Source organism: Apis florea, unplaced genomic scaffold, assembly GCF_048593485.1.
Source record: "Apis florea isolate Af1SG1 unplaced genomic scaffold, ASM4859348v1 contig_3170_pilon, whole genome shotgun sequence".
Taxonomy (NCBI): Eukaryota; Metazoa; Arthropoda; class Insecta; order Hymenoptera; family Apidae; genus Apis; species Apis florea.
In genome coordinates this window covers 6272974-6291746 of record NW_028256714.1, presented here as the reverse complement: position 1 = coordinate 6291746, position 18773 = coordinate 6272974, and the positions used below count along the sequence as shown (strand labels likewise).

Below are 18773 nucleotides of genomic sequence, written 5' to 3'. Positions count from 1 at the left end.
TAAAGGAGATGTCGGATAAGGAAAAGTTCAAAATTTTGTTCTTACATCTTTTTATTTCGGTTAAGTGTTTTTTGTTTCGGCCGAAACACGGTTAATATGCTTGTATCATATTTTTCTTTGGTTTTTCACTTGATGAATTAAGTAAAGGCAATAAAATTTGCAATAACAAAAGTTGTTTACATCAGATTTATCGAAAATAACTTTGATTGCTGTCTGCATTGAACATAACGTAGCACGTTGATTATTGCGAAATATACGAAATAAGAAAGTAACGATTTTTTCTTTTTTTTTTTTTTTTGTTTTGACAAATGTTTATATTTTTATATATCTATTTTATATAGAAATGGTCGCAATAATTAATAAATTCGAGCCTTTCGTACAAGAATGAAATTTTCTTGAAAATTTTTCCGAGTCTTAGAAACTTGTACGCGCATCGAGAGATCGAAATATTTTATTTTTCTTCAGCACGATATCACACTTAATTATTAAATCAAGTAGAACGAGTGATAATCGTCTCGAAAGAATGAATAATTCGCCTTAAACAATGGAAATTATTGCGTGTGAAAAATATTTTCAAGAAAGATCCGACAAATTATTATTTCGAATTAATAACGAAACCTTACGAATCCCTTACGATTATTTCGCGTTACCGATATTCACTGTAACAAGTGAAACAACATTCCTTTCCATCTCAATAATAACAAACATGTCTTCCTCGGCGATGGCCGACCTACTTTCCTCCACAGATGCGACAGCTCTCTTCGCGATTGCTACCCTCCCCAATGATGCAACATTTCAGCAACGTTTTGTTTCGCCAATTTGAAAAGGACGATCCCATTCCATATTCCGTTTATTAATTCTTCGTTCTTGTTCGAGAAGTGGGCGTCATCGATTGCTCGAAAGAGGGAAAGGTGGTGGAGAGAACAAGGCTCGATATACCTTTTAATTAAGATTTTTTTCCTCTCCTCTTTATCGGTCCTTTCGTTTTCTCGAGGCTTTCGACTCTCGGAAATGGGAGACGCCTCGACACACCGAAACCAACACACCGAGATCGCTATAAGGATTTGCTTTTTTTCCCCACCCCCTCAAGTGCTTCCTGAATTCTGAAGAAGGCAATCGAGTTTCCACGAGAACCTTCTTAGACGCTTAACTTTAACTTAATCTTCTGCAGTTAATTCAAATCCTACGGAAAATCCTCTTACCTCGGATAATCAGATCCGGCACTAATGATAAGACGTTCGATCTATACGCTCTAAATTATTAAACATCCACTGAATACGTGATTTCTTTTTTTTTTTTTTTCTTACTTAGATTAAGGCGAGATTTGCATAATAATTTGCCGATTTACGAAATTATTGACGAATTATTTCGTTATTATAATTATAGATTGGTTTTAAAAATATCATTTGTGGGGAAAATTAATTTATAATTTATAATATTGTTATTTGTGTAAATATAACGTTGAGTCTGAATATAAAAACATAAGAATTTTCTAGAAGAAAAATCTACTTGCAATTTTACACAAAGACTCGTCATTTGTGAAATATTGCTGATGATAATTGTTTGAAAGAAAAAGGAAATACGTTTTTTTTTTTCGAAATAACAAAAGGTTTGCGCAAATAATTTCTAAAACTTTATTCGGAAACAAATTATTTTCGAGCAATTTATCCGAATGTTTTGATATGAAATAAATAATAAGAAACTAATTACAATGAATGAAAAATGATTTTAAAGTTAAAATATTATATTCGAATATAGTTCGTATTCTTATTTCTAATAGTTTAATACCAAAATTAATTATTTTCAATTCAAACTACATGTAATACTATTTCACAATTATATTCTCTATGGATTTTTATATTTATCAATTTCGAAGAAGTATTAAGAATTATTTCTGAGAGTATAAATAATTGAAACTTGCGTCCTCATCCTGGATAACGATAGATATGTCGTAAACTCGTTACACGGTGTACGAGCAAATCGTGTGTCGCTTCTCCTTGGATCTAAATCTTCCATTTATCCGCGCCACCACCTTACAATCTCTGAGCTGTTGAAGCAAGATAGACGGAATACTTGGGATTATAGCATTAATCGAGCATTAATTGGAAATTGTTCGACAATTTTATCTTATCTTATAATACTTGCAATTTAATAATTAAATTATATTCACAATAAACTAGCATGGAAATTGAATGATAACGCATTGCGAAGAGTTTATACACACAGAATGGAAAATATTACGTAACAATTTGACAGATGATGAATATAAAAATCAATGTGTCATTCGATGCATTCACTAAATAAAATAAAAAATATTTGTTTCAATATTATCATGATTGAAATGAATATTAACTTGTTAATTTAATAATTTCTCTTGAAGATAGAAAATTAAGAATAGTTATTAACAGTTTTAAAAACATTCTAAAAATACAAAATTAATTTATCCATCTATATATTAAACTCTCTATATAATATTCTCAATATATTGATTTATGAATTTGGCACAATCTTTTTAACATGATATCCTATAAAAATTAATTTAAAATATATTAAATATATATAAAAATATAACAATAGGAAATTAGGAATTTTAATATTAATAATTTAGATAAAGATTGAAGAAGGTATCGCATAACACAAAACAGCTGCAATATCGCGAGAATAATGACTAGTTGCTGATGGAAGATGATCCCGTCTAATTCACATGGCTTACATAGCTATCCTAAATAATCAAGTGTAATTACAGGTTGCAGATTAATGGTGGCTAAGGGAGTTAAGCGTCACCCTTTGACTCCCTTCTACCACATCAATGGGAACAATTTGCATTATTCGTATCGTGCAAACCGATTAAAATTTCAACATCGAATTGGCCGCTTTTCAGCTCTGATTACTCTGCTACTGTTATTACCATATATACATCACCTACCTTCATTTACAAATACGCGTTTATAAAATTAAAAAAGAAATTTAATCTGATTCTAAAAAAAAAAAAAAAAAAAAAAAACAAAAGAAAGAAGTACAGAAGCTCAACAAATGAATACGTTGAATATTTAATCGGATTATGTATTATATAGATGGAATAGAATTATATCATGCGATTAGATAGAGTTATATCGTTCAGGTAATAGTATTTGTTTCAAGAAATAGTATTTGCTAGAAACAATTTTGAACGCTACACTCTGAAATCCACTTAATTATAAATATTCATGCGACTTTTATGCAAATTCTATGCAAGCTATGAATACAACACGTCCACTTGAAACTGAAGAGTTCCATAATCGTTATTTGTGTATACGCAGTGTTGAGCATAACCTTTTAAAACGATTAAAGATGGACAAAAATTTTGGTGAATCGTCAAGAAATCGAATAAATTTGACTAATTGATTAATTCAAATTAAATGATTTTTTTTTTTTGCATATAAAAATATATCGATCTTAAAGCAAGACAACATCTCTCTTCGACTTTCATCATTTACAATTCGATGAAGAAGCTTCGATTAACATTTTTCGTACATCAACTTTTATGGGAGGAACATATCGGAATCGTTTTAACGAAGACACGTGTCAATTGTCTTCTTTTGTCATCCACCGTCATCGTCATCACCTTCTTTGTCCACGAAAGGCGAGCATCCACTTCGCGTAATAGCGTTCATTACACCCCTGGATGTTCTTGCATGCATTAGCGAGATGAAAATCACTCGCGTTTTACGCCCCACTTTCGCCGTTGTCCTTTTCATTCCTCCGCCCGAGGCCCTCTCTCGCCCGATTAAACGATATCCACTGCCAAGGAAAACCGGTTCGTTAATAATTGTGGTGGCGACGCGGACGATCAACCGCGCCCATTAAAAATTCGCGCTGCATCATACGGATGCGACGTACCGATTTAAACCTCTAACGAGTGGGGAGATGACGATCCAAACACGAGAATTTGAAAAATCTCTTCCATCCTTGTGGATGGAATAATGAAAATCGTTGTTGAAATCTTGCTTGCACTATATAATTTATTATTCCACGTTTATTGTATATATAATGATATTTTGTGTATCGATCAATCAAAAGTTGAACGGTCGCCTTTTACAAAAATTATATTTCTCACTTTTCCATTTCGTTTCTTCTAATGCAAACTTCAATTACATCTAATTATTTTTATAGAAAAGGAGTGGAGCTTAAACAGAAATCAGTTTACTCGTTGAGTATAATGGTAACTTGATAAATAAACATTTTTGCACACCATCTTTCTAGAATCGAAAATAAAGTTAAAGTGATTTTTTAAACAAATTTAGTTTAGTTTGAGTGAACACATCGCTTGATTAGAAGCAAAATAAAAATCGAAAACACGCAGTTTGGAAATTAACAAGGTATCAATGTCATCCTTTGTCCTTTTTCACGATTCAATTTACGGGCTATTTGATTAAAAATTGTCCACTCGTTAAAAGGCGGATTACGAAAGTGAGGATGATCGCGAATTTCGAACACGCCCTGTGAATTTTCGATGCAATTAGTCATATCGGATCGATCGATATCTGCCACTTCCTTGTTGTCGTGAAAAGTTTCCCGTGAAAATCGAGTACGTGCCACACGACTGAATTTCGAGCGAGGATTTTAATCTCTAATAATTTGCCCCCCTCCAATGGGGGAAAGGGGCGAGAAAGGGTAATTGCGAATCGATTCGTTTTCGTGTTTCGCGAAGTTTTATAATACTCGCCAATTACGAGTACAAATTGTGGTAATATTTATCTTATAACGTTTTAGGATACATGTTATTAATTATAGATCGTGTAAATACGTTTTAACATATTAATAGATCGTTTTATTTAATTACGTATAATTTTTTTTTATACTTTTTGATGTTTGTTGAGAATATTTATATTAATTGCAATGAAAATTCAGCGATTAATAAAATTAACATTTAACGATGGAACACATATTTATTGTAGAAATTGCTGAAAACTTCTTGTATAATAAATCACAATTAGTCGAATAATTATTAAAAATTTATATCGCGAGAATGTTCATGGAGAAAATCCATGATTATTAATATTAATATTAAAATTTCTCTCTAAAAAAACTATCTATTTCCCTAATTTTATACATAAATAAAAAATCAATTTTTTACGCCGATAATCTTGTATATATATATTTCACATCACTACTTCGCTATAAATTATTCAAAATATTCCTTAAAAATACGTATCCATCTATATCCATCATATTTGTTAAAAAATATCATACTAATTAAACGAAAGAATAGAGATACGTCTGCACGTTCTCGCGCGCTGATTCGTCGTGTTATCACGTACGTTTCACGCTTAACTCGTATAATACCTATAAATACGGTGCTATAATTCTTCGGTGGATAATACATCTGCTCAACCCTCTCTTATCGATTGCCTCGCGAACGTGTCGGGAACGTAATGAAGGGGTTCAACAGTTTTTCAATTGGCAGGATGAAACGAGGATGTGCGCGTGCTACATTTATTTTAATTAATTTTATTAATGTCGCGTTGAAACATGTAGCGTTAGAGTTAACATCGTATCAAAGGGTTAATCGAAAGCTTTCGAAAAATATCCTGATTCGCCCGTTGAAGATAAAATCGGATAAAGAAAAAAAAAAAAAAAAAAAGCACGTTTGAAAACGTGCGAAGCGGTGAAATTAACAACGTGTCCCATATTTTCTTTCTCCGCGTGCTTGTTCAAATTTTTCGGCGACGATGTGTGATATTTAAACAATAATTTAATTTAAACGTACGTTTGCACGTTGCGAGTTTGAGTCGCGACGTTCGAGCCGCGCCAACCTCTGTGATCGATCGAAACGAAACGCGCTCTATCCCTCTCTTCGTTGAACACGTTCGTTTAAACGAAACGTCAGTTGTGTGACGAGAGGAGGAGCGCGATTATAACCTTTCAAACGCGATTCAAGAGGCGTCGATCTCTCGAGAAATGTCAAAAGAAGGGGAGGTGGGTGGGGAGGGAGAGGGGGGTTGAAACTTGCGTCGAGTCGAAGAACACCGCTTTAAAGATGACAAAATCTTGAAAAAACACAGTGACACGAAATCTCGAGCCTTTATCTCTTTTACGACGCTGGTGTACTATACCATCACACACCATACATACATACATATATATCTTTTTTTTTTTCCCTATATATCACCAGTCCGTTTCGATTTTTCAAAGAAAAATGACCAGTCTCGATGATCACGTAATGGTAGATAACCTAGAATACGCCACATCCATCATCTCGCGAGTGGGGAATCTTCGTAAGGTTCTTCGGGAATTGCGGAATGCTCTTCGAGAGGAGAGATTAAATCTTCATCAAGAGATAGAAATGACAATATTGCAAAAGTTTATCGACTTGCAACGTAAATACGATAGCTTAGCAGGTTATTTATTTTCTCCTCTATGTAAATATAAAAATTTCTCATACGTATACGTATTTCTAATAAATCTAAATGGGGATTAGAAGAATTTTTTTTATGTTTTTTTTTTTTTTTTTTTTTTTTTTTACACAGTGTTCAATAATTTCTCTTATCGTTACAGAGATTTATTTGGTTAAAATTTTCTAATTTGTAGCGAACACAGTCAGAAGTAAACGTGTGTATATATTATTTTTAAATAATTTTATAAAATATTTTAACGAGAATATTTGATTTTACGACGTCAATTTTTCATTGGACATAACCAAGAAAGTTTTTTATCATTCCTTTTTCATGATGAAAGAAATATTGGTAAAATTTGTAATAGTTGTTGTTGTAGTTTGGCTGCAGATAATTTGAAATTAATTTTATTACTTTACTTAGAATTATGCACACTTAATATGTTTAGATGAAAAATTAACTTTTGACTTTCTAGAAATTTGATATTTATATTTTCTTTCTTTGCCAGTAACTTTGAAAGTTTGTTAGCAATTAATTCCTTTCTTCTTTTATCATAAAATAATGTCAAACTTTCTTTGGTTACCTGATATATCTAATATTCGTTTCTAGGAATATTATAAATGAATATTATAAATTAATCAATTACATTGAATTCGTAATTACATACTTTTGGTTAAATTTTTCATAATTTGAGATATATGTATCGATTACTGTATCCTTTAAACGTCACTTTCAATTATTATATAGATTTCAAAAGATCAGATAATTATTATATTTAGATACCGTATTAGATACTCCCAATAGAAGATTATTTAAAAAGTACTATTATTTTCCACAAAATTAATCATCAATTTTCCTATTTTCCTATGCAATTCTTTTTGTTCTTAATCTTTTTACAAGATTTACATAAAAAAAAAAAAATCGAGCAATTACAAAATTGAAACATCGTGTATTTTTGAAATTAGAAAGATCTTAATTGCGACAATTAATTAATAATACAAATAATTTGACATTTACTTTAAAAATTCATTACTTTCAATTCGACTTATCGTCACGCGAAAGGATACAAAGGCTCGCGGTAATCGGTATAATATATCCATCCTCGCGAACAGTTATTAAAAGAACACGCGAGCATTACGTAACTCGGTCGATATTGAAGTTAGACGAAATTTCGATAAGGCCGATCTGCCTTATCGAGCAATAATAAAACTGGAAAGGAATCGAACCGTTGCATTTTGATCCGACCAACGATTTGCCCGATAGGAAAGTGTATGAAACAATTACTCGGCCCGCAGATCACACGAGATATAACTCACGGATTCTGGGAACCCCGTCGAAATTGCACCACAGAGTGAGCTCGAAAGGAGTAAGTTGTGCGCCTCCCCTCCCCCTCCATTAGCCCAGTTCGGGCTAATCCATATCGAAACATTCTGGTTGATCAGAACATGGCCAAGATCAAGTACCTCGCGTGCCTCGGCAGCTCGATGTATCAGAGAACCGTGGACGAGTTGCAAGACGAGCTGAACTCGTTCGAGCATCGTCTTTCGACATCGGCGACCACCGCCTTCTATAAAAGGAAAATTTACGACCTCGAGGCGATCTGTTGTGCTGACCTAAACAGAGTGAAGTCCAGGTTCGTGAGGTCCCTTCAGGCCTTCGAGAACACGATTGACTCGATCGAGGAGCCACGCTCGCAGAGGATCAGCGCGGAGGGCTGCCGTTGCTCAAAGAACCATCTAACCGGCTATAACGTGGACGCTTACCGGCATGAAAGGCCAGCCACGAGGAATGCCAAACACGGCCGATCGTTACCGCGTTCCAAGTACGTTCGAACACGCACACTTTTACGCGGAGAAAATAGTTTTACGCTCGCGGCAATCAACAGAATTATCTTTCACGTGACTCGAAACGGATTGTTGGCGCTTTGTTACCGCGGAAGGAGAGTTATTTCGTATCGATTCATTTTTTAATCGTCGCGTTAAAACTTCTGCAGCCGTATCTCGGCCGGGCAACCAGATTAGAGTCAGTTCGATGCGTAGCTTGAATTATTACTGGCTCGCGAAAGTATAAAGAATGCATAAGTATTTATATCCAGAGCTGGGGAAGTAATTATATGAGTATTTTGAAAATATTATTTATCGAATATTATCGAAATTGGAGATACGAATATTATTAAAAAAATGAAATTAAAAAGTTGGAAATCTTTTATTATAAAATCTTCAAGTCAAAAATCTATGTGAAAATGTATTTAGAATACTATTTCAAGAAATATTTTTCAAAAATATTCCAATACAGATATTTCTTATTAATAATCGAGATTATTGAGAGAGTAAAGTGAACTCTTAAAATATGTAAAATGTTCAGATTTTATTACTACCCTGAAATATTTTTAGATGGAATTATACAAAAAATGAAAGAATGTTTGAGGGTTAATTTTACCCCATGAAATTATGAGGTTTTTTTCATTAAAATCTAGATTTTGAAATTAGATGAATTTCTCTGTATTCGAATAATTTCGTGAGCTAGTATAAAGTAATTTGAAATTATTATATATAATTAAAATTGCTAACAAAGTATTGAAATATATATATTTATATAATATTTTTCGTAATAATATCATAATGTGAAAAAATATATTTCTCAATCTTTACGATATTCATTTTTAAACTTTGAGACGTAGAATCGTTTTACTAGAACTTCTTTCTTTTTTAATACATTTCTTTGAGACAAAGTGGAAAAGTTTGGCGATAGCATATTTATTTCGTATCGAAATTCATACGAAATAAACAGGATCAAATTGATATGAAATTTAGACGAAATGTATCGAAAATTTAGCTAGATTTTCCCGACGAATACAAAAAGAAGCAAGGGTGTATATTTTTCTCAAAGGCCGAGTCATTTTAAAATCTCATCCATTCTGTATCGATTCTCTTATCCGTGTTTCACGTAAAATGGGACGTAATATTATTTCGACTTTTATCCTCTCTTCGTGTAAACACGATAAAGTATTACATTCAATACTAAATTCGACTCGTATATTTTTTTTATCGATTTTCATATTTATTATATTACACTTGATATATTTTTACACATTTATTTTTTCCAATTGATTTTCATTCTTTTCTATGGTAATACATTTGGTTTACATTTTTCATCGTGTCATGTTATTTCGTGTGGAGAAAAATTTAAGTGAATTTTAACATTGTTTAAATTTATCTATATTATTTACAATCGATCGATTATCATCAAGTAAAATTCATCTTATATAATTATTTATTATTGTGCATACGTTATAATAATAATAATAAAATATCTTTTATATGCGATTATAAAATAATATTAATCGAAATATTGAAAAATAGACGATATTATATCTACATACCTGTAAAATGAATTTACATTTGTATAAATCGAATTGACGTTTAGAATATTAACACGAATAATTATTTCCTTAATAAAATAATTTTATTTTAAATAGGTCGGTGAACATGGAAACCAATCATAATCTGTGGCTGACGTACATGTGTAAGAAACGGTACAGCGACAGTGAAATGTACAGCAAAACTTACAGGTCTATGAAATCTTTTGAAGATTCCCAAACAGCAGATATTAATGACTTCAATTATCGTTTAAGATCTAACAAAAGTTTCACCATGATTTCTTCGAGTAATGGGGAAATTTCTAATATATTATTTTAGAGAACAAGTTTTGAAGAAGATCGTTAAATCATCATTAATAAATTCTATTTTATGAATTCTGATCCTGGAATCTATAGTTTATTAACGTAGTATTCTGCAAGCTTGAAAATTATACTTCGTCAAGAGGAAGCCTAGGAGCAAAAGGATAATCATCACAACGTTAAAATTAGTACGTTTTTCCCAAAAAACGAAAATACCGTTTATTTTGAAGTCATATTTAATGTATATTTATATATTTTTGTATGCATATTTTTCTCCCTTTTTTAAAATTATTTATTTATGCAATTTATATGTTATATTTTTATGTTACAGTGATTCTCATGGCAATCCCTAGAAACGTTTTAGATTTTCTTGACCTCCTCAAAGTTAATGGAAAAATAATGTGTCATCGATTTTCCATTGCCTCAGTTTTGTAACCGCAACATTTTATTATTTATAAATTGTTTTGTTATAATTTGCCTGTTTAGTTTTATTTCCATTCTCATTTTGCACGTTCTCTTTTTTCAGTTTTATACGTTTAATAGGGTGGAACGACTCTGACAGTAATATTATATCGAATAATGAAAGAAACTTGTTTTCTATTTTCTTATGCAAAAAATAGTGTTTCCGTTAGAAACAAAGCAAAATTCGTTTCGTAATTTTTTAGTTACTATTTGTTTTCAATATATTATCAATTATCAATTTTTTTTTCTTTAGTTTTATTAAAAAAACATCGATATTTTATAATGAACACGTGAAACGACGTGCACGACGTAAACGAGCAATCTAGGAATTTTTATAAAATTTTTTTTTATCGTAGATAAATATCTTTCTAAATTATTTTCTTACTTAGCGAAGAAAACTTAAAAAAAGATATTCAAATTTCAATGATTTTAAATATTCGCGCGTTTCCTTTCCTCAAATTTCATCCTTGCATTTCGTTCCGCCCTAATCTTTATCGAAAGCTATCTAAAAATTTGCTCGAGGAAGGGATAGGCGCTCGATAAAAAGCAAAAGGAACAATGCTCGCGATAAAAACGTTTGGACGTGTCATTTTCGAATGCGCGACGTAAATTCCAATGAAAAGCGACGCCCCCATCCCCTCTCGCGTTTCCATTTACGTGATTTTTCTTTTCGCGTCTCAAAATTGTCCCCCCTCGAGAGAAAAGGAAAAAGAAGATAACTTTCTTGTAACTTTTGTCACCTTTCCTATCGCATTTTTGAGAAAATTCTCTCTTTGAGAAAGAAAAAAAAAAGAGAAGGAGAATCGTTTAAAGAAGTCGTATCAACTTACAAAGGGGACTTACTTGTACTTTTCTCCTCCTTTAAAGTTGAAGTTCGAGGTTCATGCGCGGCCAGATCCATTTCCATTCCCCTTTATTTTCGTCATACTGTGAGGGGAGCCAGGTGACTGTCACGGAATATCTCGAATATGAGATCGAAGGGTGGGCGCATTCCGATTCAATACCCACCATTCTCAGTAGTTCCTTCCATAAGACACTGGATGGTGGATATTGATACTTCAAACGAAGTGGAAACATTCCTGTGAACGTTCACACAAGCGCTGCGCTAAGCATAGCGACGATCGTAAGCTCGTTCGTTTTTCAACGAGGCTCGAATATTTTATGAAAGTAATGTAGTTTAATATTCATTTAATGCAGTGTTTGAAAAAAATATTGTTTTGTTTTGATGAAATATTTTTTTTACTTTGTATTCTATTCTTCTAGAAAAGGATATTTCTATTCCATTAAATTTTACAGTTTGTCTATTAAAATATAGATATTATGGAATATATAAATAAGTCATAAATTAAAAGCGTGTTATATATAAGATTCTAATTGGAATTCTAATTATCTATTATTTATAATTTTATGATGAAAAAAAACGTTATATAATTTATCAATCGTAATGAGACGATAGAAATACAGAATGGATCTGTTTAAGAAAGGATAATTGGATAATCTTGGAAAATCTCGAGAAAAATCCTCTTAAAGAAAAATTTTACTCAAAATATTTAAGTTACACGAAACACTCCGCATTAAAAGAATCCCTGTTGAACATTTAAAATTGTAAATAATAGGAATAATATATATTTAGACAAGAATTTCTCTTTCGTTTTTCTTTTTTTTTTTCACCACCTTTCTCAGCGTGATATAATTGCATTCGAGGAAAGAATGAAAGAAAGAAAACGACAAAATCGCAAAACTCCATTGTTACGAGAAAAGATATTCCCCTTTCCACGGGGGAATATTTCATAGATGGTTGAAAATGGGCTTCGTTCCCATAATCCTCGCGTCTCCCCTCCGCTCCCCTCCCCTCTCCTCCTTCTCGACCATGTCCGTCGCGCCACCACCTGAAATTGAAAACGAAACGGCGTGTCGTCGCGCGCTGCGAGCGAGAAAAGAAAGAACCGGAAGAAGGAATCCCATTGGCAGTTCTAGTTCCAGAGCCTAGATGCTCGGTCATTCGGAAAATCTTCGACTCGCGCAGTATCGCGAGGCCAACTCGTCGAATCTACGAGGCGAGTGTATACTTCTCTCTGAGCGCGAAGAATAACGTTCCTCGTGCGTTGTTCCAACGATTCGATGCGCCTGCGCAATCGCTCGCTTTCCTACGAGGCGAGAATTGATAATCTGAAAAACTTAAAATTTCGAATAAAGTTATATTAACAAGTAATGATTATATTTATTCGTATATTACAACTGATTTCACGCTTATTATAGTTGTCTGAAATTATTGGGTGGTATCGTTTCGAGTGATCAGTTATCGAAGCAAGTTTATTCCTAACCTCAATCGTTAAAGTTTCTGCAAAGTATAATTTAAGATTCTGATTATCTTTAAAAGGGGAAACCAATGTGCGTGTCATCATTTCTTTGTGTTTTAATGTATTGCTGTTCGGGACGAATGAGAATTTTTTTTTTTTTATAAGAAGAAATGAAATAGAATATAATAATTTTGAAAACGAAGAAAGAATAAAGTTGTTTTAGTAATTTATTACTCAAAGCGCCAAATTATAGGAAGGGTGTTACTTTTTACAGCAAGTTAGTGCCCAAGTCTGTATAAAATAAAAAAAATATCATTTTTTGATTTTTGAGCTGTTATGAAGGTGTGTTTATATTAATTAATTTTTTTTTATTTAATATAACTCGTGGAAAGTTATCTTTTCACTGATTTTGAAATATGTTGTTAAGAACGATATTATAACAATTTTTCTTTATATGGAATACTTTTAGTTATAAGTATAATTAGAATGAAAATGATAGAGCAAGATAGTTTTATGTTTATCATAGTTTTATTCCATCATTGTCTCATTTCATTTAATGTAAAATAAAATTGAATTGATCTAATTTAATAAATGAATTTTCAATAATAAATCAATTTTTGTGTTTATATTTTTCATTTATAGAATCGAATCTCCAATCATATATTTACATATGTAATTTTATATTTTTAGGATAATTGCATTTTCTGATCTAATCAGTATCAATATATTAAAGGATAACGTATTATGTTTTATATCATTTTTTAATAAATTATTGAAATAAATAAAAATACTGACAGATCTTCTTTAGAATTTAGCACCGAAATAATAAAATGATTCCAATGAAAAAAATAAAATTTATTTAAATATATCTTTTTGAAAAATCAACATATTTCTCCTACAAATTTATTTCACCTATGAATTTTGTGACTTATACCAATATATATTCACATATGAAATAATTCCATTAATATTGAAAATTAGTTTCCTTACAATTCTTTACATATTACAAGATTTACAAAATAGATCTTCTTATGCAAATCCACACTTTACGCGAACCTGGATCGATCCGCTAACTATTTCTCGATAAAAAAATAAAAAGGAAAGGAAGAATTCGCTTTGATTACGAATAATCGAATATCATTTTATATTACACGAAAAATACATTTGCCCACTAATTCTAGAACTCGGTGCAAAAAAGAGGGAAGGAAAAGAAAGCAATCTCTCAGAAACAAGCAACGCAATTATTGCCGAGCCACGAGCACGTGGAATAACTACATCAGGTCCGAACCGAAAAAAAAAAGGAAGAAATAAAAAAAAAAAAAAAGAACACGAAGTTGAGTTTCATTCCGACGAGAGAAGAATAGGAGACGTAACTCGTGAACAAACGACTTTGAAGCTACAAAACACCGCCAACTGTTTCCTTCTTGCGGATATACAACAGAGAGAGAGTCGAATCGGTCGAAGAGGGCGGGAGTGTATTAGATTCGCCAAGTAAGCCTTTTACAAGAGTGGAAACCGAGTGACAAGGGGAACAAAAGCGGGACTCTGCCTTCGACCAGGAGCAAACGGGTGAAATGGGAAGGCCACCGACACGAATGTATACCTGCATACGAAATACACACAATCGTGTACGATCACGCGTACAGGGTGGTTCAAAAATGATGGAACGCCGGGGTTAACCGATGAGCTGATTTCGAGCAAAATTTTTTTTTCACGCCTTTGCAAACGAATTATTTCGACAAAAAACCGCTGACCAATCATAGAGCGCGTAGACCAGTCGAGTCGCGACCGGTAGCGTTGGGTATCGACACTGGTCGAGTTCGAACAAACGAGTTCAAAATTATTGTAAGACGAATAAATCGAAAATAAAAATTCGTAAGGAAGTAAAGTTAAGTAAGTAGATAAAACAGTTACTTTTGGATATTCTTTCTTAGCACTGAATTAATTATTGACAGATTTGCGCGTAACATTAAATTGATTACATATAAAACATCATCGAAATTCGAAATTTGTACATTTAATTTAATTCGAGCGTTATATATTTTTTCTTTGAGAAATATTATATATTTTTTTCTTGTTTCAAATAAAGTGTGTGCAAAAAAAAAAATTGTTCAAAATTAATCATGAAATCCTCTCTTATTTTTTTCCTATTCTCCGAAGATCTCTCAGATTTTCATCTTTTCAGAAGTTTGGAATTATTCCTGTCGCGTATCGTTTCATTAAAATTATAGTTGGAAGAACATCATATTGTCTTTTATATAAGCTTATCGAATCAATGTATATCAATACTACTCAAATTTATTATCCTGGATTTTTGGGCCACCCTGTACGTACGGTCGCGAGCTACGAGCATTTCACGTGTTTGTAGACGCGTGGATACGTGAAAATACATGGACACACCTGTGAGAAAAGGGGTTGGAATACCGCATGGCGCTGTAGCATCGACCCATTGTACGATGCAGAGTGCACTCTCTGCTAAATCAGCCGCTCTTTTCTTCACTTTTTGCTTCTTCCCGCCTCACCTTCGCTCGGTGTCGCGCTTTTTCATTCTCTCTCTCTCTCCCCCCTTTCTCTTCCCTTCTCTCCATCCCTTCTGGGGGTTCCTCTTCAATCTATCCTTTGGCACGTAACCTTGGCTAAGACGGAATGTCGAAGCGAGACCAAGGTAACGAGATACCTCCTCCCCCCCTTAAGAGACGTTCCTGGTCCTTTTTCTCATTTTTCCCCCAGGTTCGACGGCCTCCTTCTTCCTTCCTTATACACAACCCCCGATTGCTCTCGTTTTAAGCGCGAGAACCGGTTTCTTGCACGCCTCAGCAAACTCCTCCTCCTCCTCCCCAAGTTTTCCACGCTTGGAGGAAAAGTTTATCGTCTCGGCGACAGAAGGCCACGCGAGGAGGCCATGTCGCCCCATTGTGCCCCTTTTGTGTCCTCCCTTGTTCCCCGAAAATTGATATCCCGAAGAATTAAATCTGCTTGCAACGTGGAAATCGAATTTCCACCACCACCACCACCATCCTCGTTATCGGCCGCTACGTGATTAATTACGTCGATGTTGATCACGAAGACAGGACGCCTTTTACGATCCTGGACGAGTGATGGGCGCAAGAAAAGGAGGCGACGTTCCTTCTTCTCCTCGGTGTTTAATTACCGTCCGGAGATTCTGTATTTGCCTCTTCGCATTGTCGTTGGGGCGCAACGTTTGTCGAAATTAACTCCCTTAATTGGCGGAAATTAATTTACTCGCGAGAAGTTTACAGACAGCCGAAGATGTCGTCGCTTATTATGGGGAGCATCGTGGTTAATATGGCGGTAAATGTATTCTACCGATAGAGAACATTTCTCCCGTGTACGAGTCGAAATCGTATCGTTTGTCCTCGAGTGAAGTTTATATATATTTTAATTAATTGTAATTATTCTAAAATTAAAATAATAATGAATATAAAAAAAAAATGAATAATTTGCATATTATTTAGCAGCGAAACTTTTTACTTGGAAACTTAATATGGAATTAATATTTTATAATATCCATATTCTTTGATCTATACAAAATTCGTTAAAAAATGTATAATTGTTCGTGTTGAAAGTGGTGCGAGTTTATTTTTTGTAATTTGATTAAATATTGGATAGGTTAAGTAAAATTATGGAGAATATATCTGTCTATAAGGTAATATTGATGGTAATATGTTCATCAGTATTAATATATTCATTAAAAAGTGGATTCCAGAGATCAAACATAAAAGATAGTACAAAAAATGTTTTTTATAATCTTATATTCAGTCGAATAATTGAACATGGGTTTCATTTCACTATGTCCAATGTTCAACGTAATTGAAAAACAATTTAAAAATTTGATTTAATAAAAATATATAGAATATTATTAGAACGTTATCAAATTAAATTAAAATAATGAAGGTGATGAAACATTGAAAATATAATAATATAGAATGAAAAAAAATGGTAAAATTTAATTTAATAAAAATAATTAAATAATTAAATTTCAATATTTGTACCAAACAAATCATTAATCTAAATATATCTATATTAATTACATTATATCGTTTATTACATTATATTTTGCATATTTTTGCAAAGTCATTTAGATTGATATATTACCTTCATCAAATCACGAAATGATTAATTACGCGTGATATTGTAATCATAAAATCCATAAACGTCATTATTTTATTATAAAAAAAATGTATTTTTCGCTATACAAAATACTTCATCAAATTATATCTTTCTATTCAAATGAAATTACAGAAAAATTGTAGAAAAAATTTAATACGATTTTAATAAATATTACCTTTTTTTTTTGTGCTATAGAGATACCTATATTTTATATTAATCATCTTTGAGACTTATCTCTTATTATTTTATTCAACCCCTCCCATAAAAATAAGAATACAAAATTAATATAATAAAAGCATAATATACTAATAACGTTTGAATATAATAATAACAATATAATAATTAAAAATTCATGAAACACATTGATAAGTAACGATAAGGCTTTAACATCCCATTCATTAAAGTTCGAAAATATAAATACACCTTATATCCATTATATATCTTTCTCAACGCCATTGACGATTCAAGCACCATCTATGATGTAATCGACTCAAAACAAAAGAGACGCGTCAAAACAGCTAAAAGAAAAGCATAAACGCGCGATACAATCTTAAATATAGAAAGTGTGCCGCTTGGAGACGCAAGAAACGTGCATCCTGCGGATCACCGGAAATAAATCGTGAGCTGGAATCGAGACCAATAAGCTCGCTCAGTGTCTGGCCGTAAGAAAAATTTATAGTTATCCCGTGAACGGGCAGTTAAAGGCGAGCCGTTTCCCGTCGATGAGGAAAAGCTTGTTCCAATTCATTCCCGGCGAAATGGACGGATATACCACGCGCCTTGCACTTTTCCAATACACTTAACATTTAGTTTCGTTTATCTCCAAGGAGAGATAGTACGTATTGTTTCCAAGCTGCACGTAATATACTTACAAGGCAAATTGTCCGTATTGATCCCTGATGTATCTGTGAACAGTTACTATTCGCCGGAACTGCTTCTCCGCTCTTCTTTTATAGCTAACTTGCATTTATTCTGTATAGCACACTATTGCTCGAATTACTATTGTTGCGTTGATCGTTATTGAGACGTTTCGATTGTTTTTATTAGAAGATTGCTTCGCTGTACTGGAGATAATTGGATTGTTTTGAAAGAAATTTAATCTTGACTTGAAAATTCTAGTTTTAAAAAAAAATTTTTTGCGTGTACGGAGCAATTCTTTTTTTTCCTGGTCGAATATTATTTTCGAAATCAAAGTTTCAGTGCGTTTTTCAATTTTCTTTTTTTTTTTAATAGAGCAAACATTTAAATTACAAATGTTTTAGTGCTCTTTCATTATTTCGCTATAAAAAAAAAATAGATAAAAGTACCAAAAATTTTTCATCAGATAGAAATTGTATCAAAAATTCAAAAAATATCAAAAATTTTAGGACTCGATTTTATTCTTTTAAAAAGATTTCTTGACAAAAAAATTGTTCTTTCATATGTTACCATATAAAATATACTTTCTTTAACGATATGAAAACAGATTAATAACAGTTTATATATTTTTTTATTTATTGTTTTGATTGTTTTATGAAAATAGACAAAGTAATAGCAGATAAAACACATCAAAATGAGATTTTGTTGTTTAAGAATAAAAGTATTTCTTACACGTGTTGAATCTGGCTATAAAAAATTGCTTATTACATTTAGAAGGTAAATAATAAAAAAAAATAATCGATTTTTATTTAGAATATATCAAAAAATAGTAATTTCTTTCGATATTTTTGTCAACTGCATCGTATGATATTAAAATTTCTATAAAAATCAAATTTGATTTATATTCATGATGATTAATCTTTTTTTTTTTTTTTTTGCTGACATATACAGCTTCAAATTCCATTGAAA

General features: G+C 32.2%; 2 protein-coding genes across 4 annotated transcripts in view; both read left to right on the top strand.

The window, feature by feature from the left end:
• Nucleotides 1-18773, top strand: part of nAChRalpha4 (nicotinic acetylcholine receptor alpha4) — a 226556-nt gene that overhangs the window by 96560 nt on the left and 111223 nt on the right. The window lies entirely within an intron of this gene.
• LOC147657399 (uncharacterized) lies at nucleotides 5638-10526 on the top strand. 3 transcript variants are annotated; one of them, XM_086910164.1, is made up of 6 exons: nucleotides 5638-5958; nucleotides 6175-6380; nucleotides 7670-7740; nucleotides 7817-8196; nucleotides 9853-10241; nucleotides 10385-10526. In XM_086910164.1, the coding sequence occupies exons 2-5, from the start codon at nucleotides 6179-6181 to the stop codon at nucleotides 10070-10072; spliced, it is 873 nt and encodes a 290-aa protein (XP_086766290.1). In that variant the 5' UTR covers nucleotides 5638-5958; nucleotides 6175-6178; the 3' UTR covers nucleotides 10073-10241; nucleotides 10385-10526. The 3 variants fall into 3 exon arrangements, with proteins under 3 accessions (XP_086766290.1, XP_086766291.1, XP_086766289.1); XM_086910165.1 differs by lacking the exon at nucleotides 5638-5958 and having other exon boundaries at nucleotides 5960-6359; XM_086910163.1 differs by lacking the exon at nucleotides 5638-5958 and having other exon boundaries at nucleotides 5964-6380.

Coding starts and splice junctions, on each gene's coding strand:
- LOC147657399 (XM_086910164.1), top strand. CDS start 6,179: ATGACCAGTCTCGATGATCACGTAATGGTAGATAACCTAGAATACGCC. Junction 6,381..7,669: donor TAAATACGATAGCTTAGCAG/GTTATTTATTTT, acceptor CTCGGCCCGCAG/ATCACACGAGATATAACTCA. Junction 7,741..7,816: donor ACAGAGTGAGCTCGAAAGGA/GTAAGTTGTGCG, acceptor CTGGTTGATCAG/AACATGGCCAAGATCAAGTA.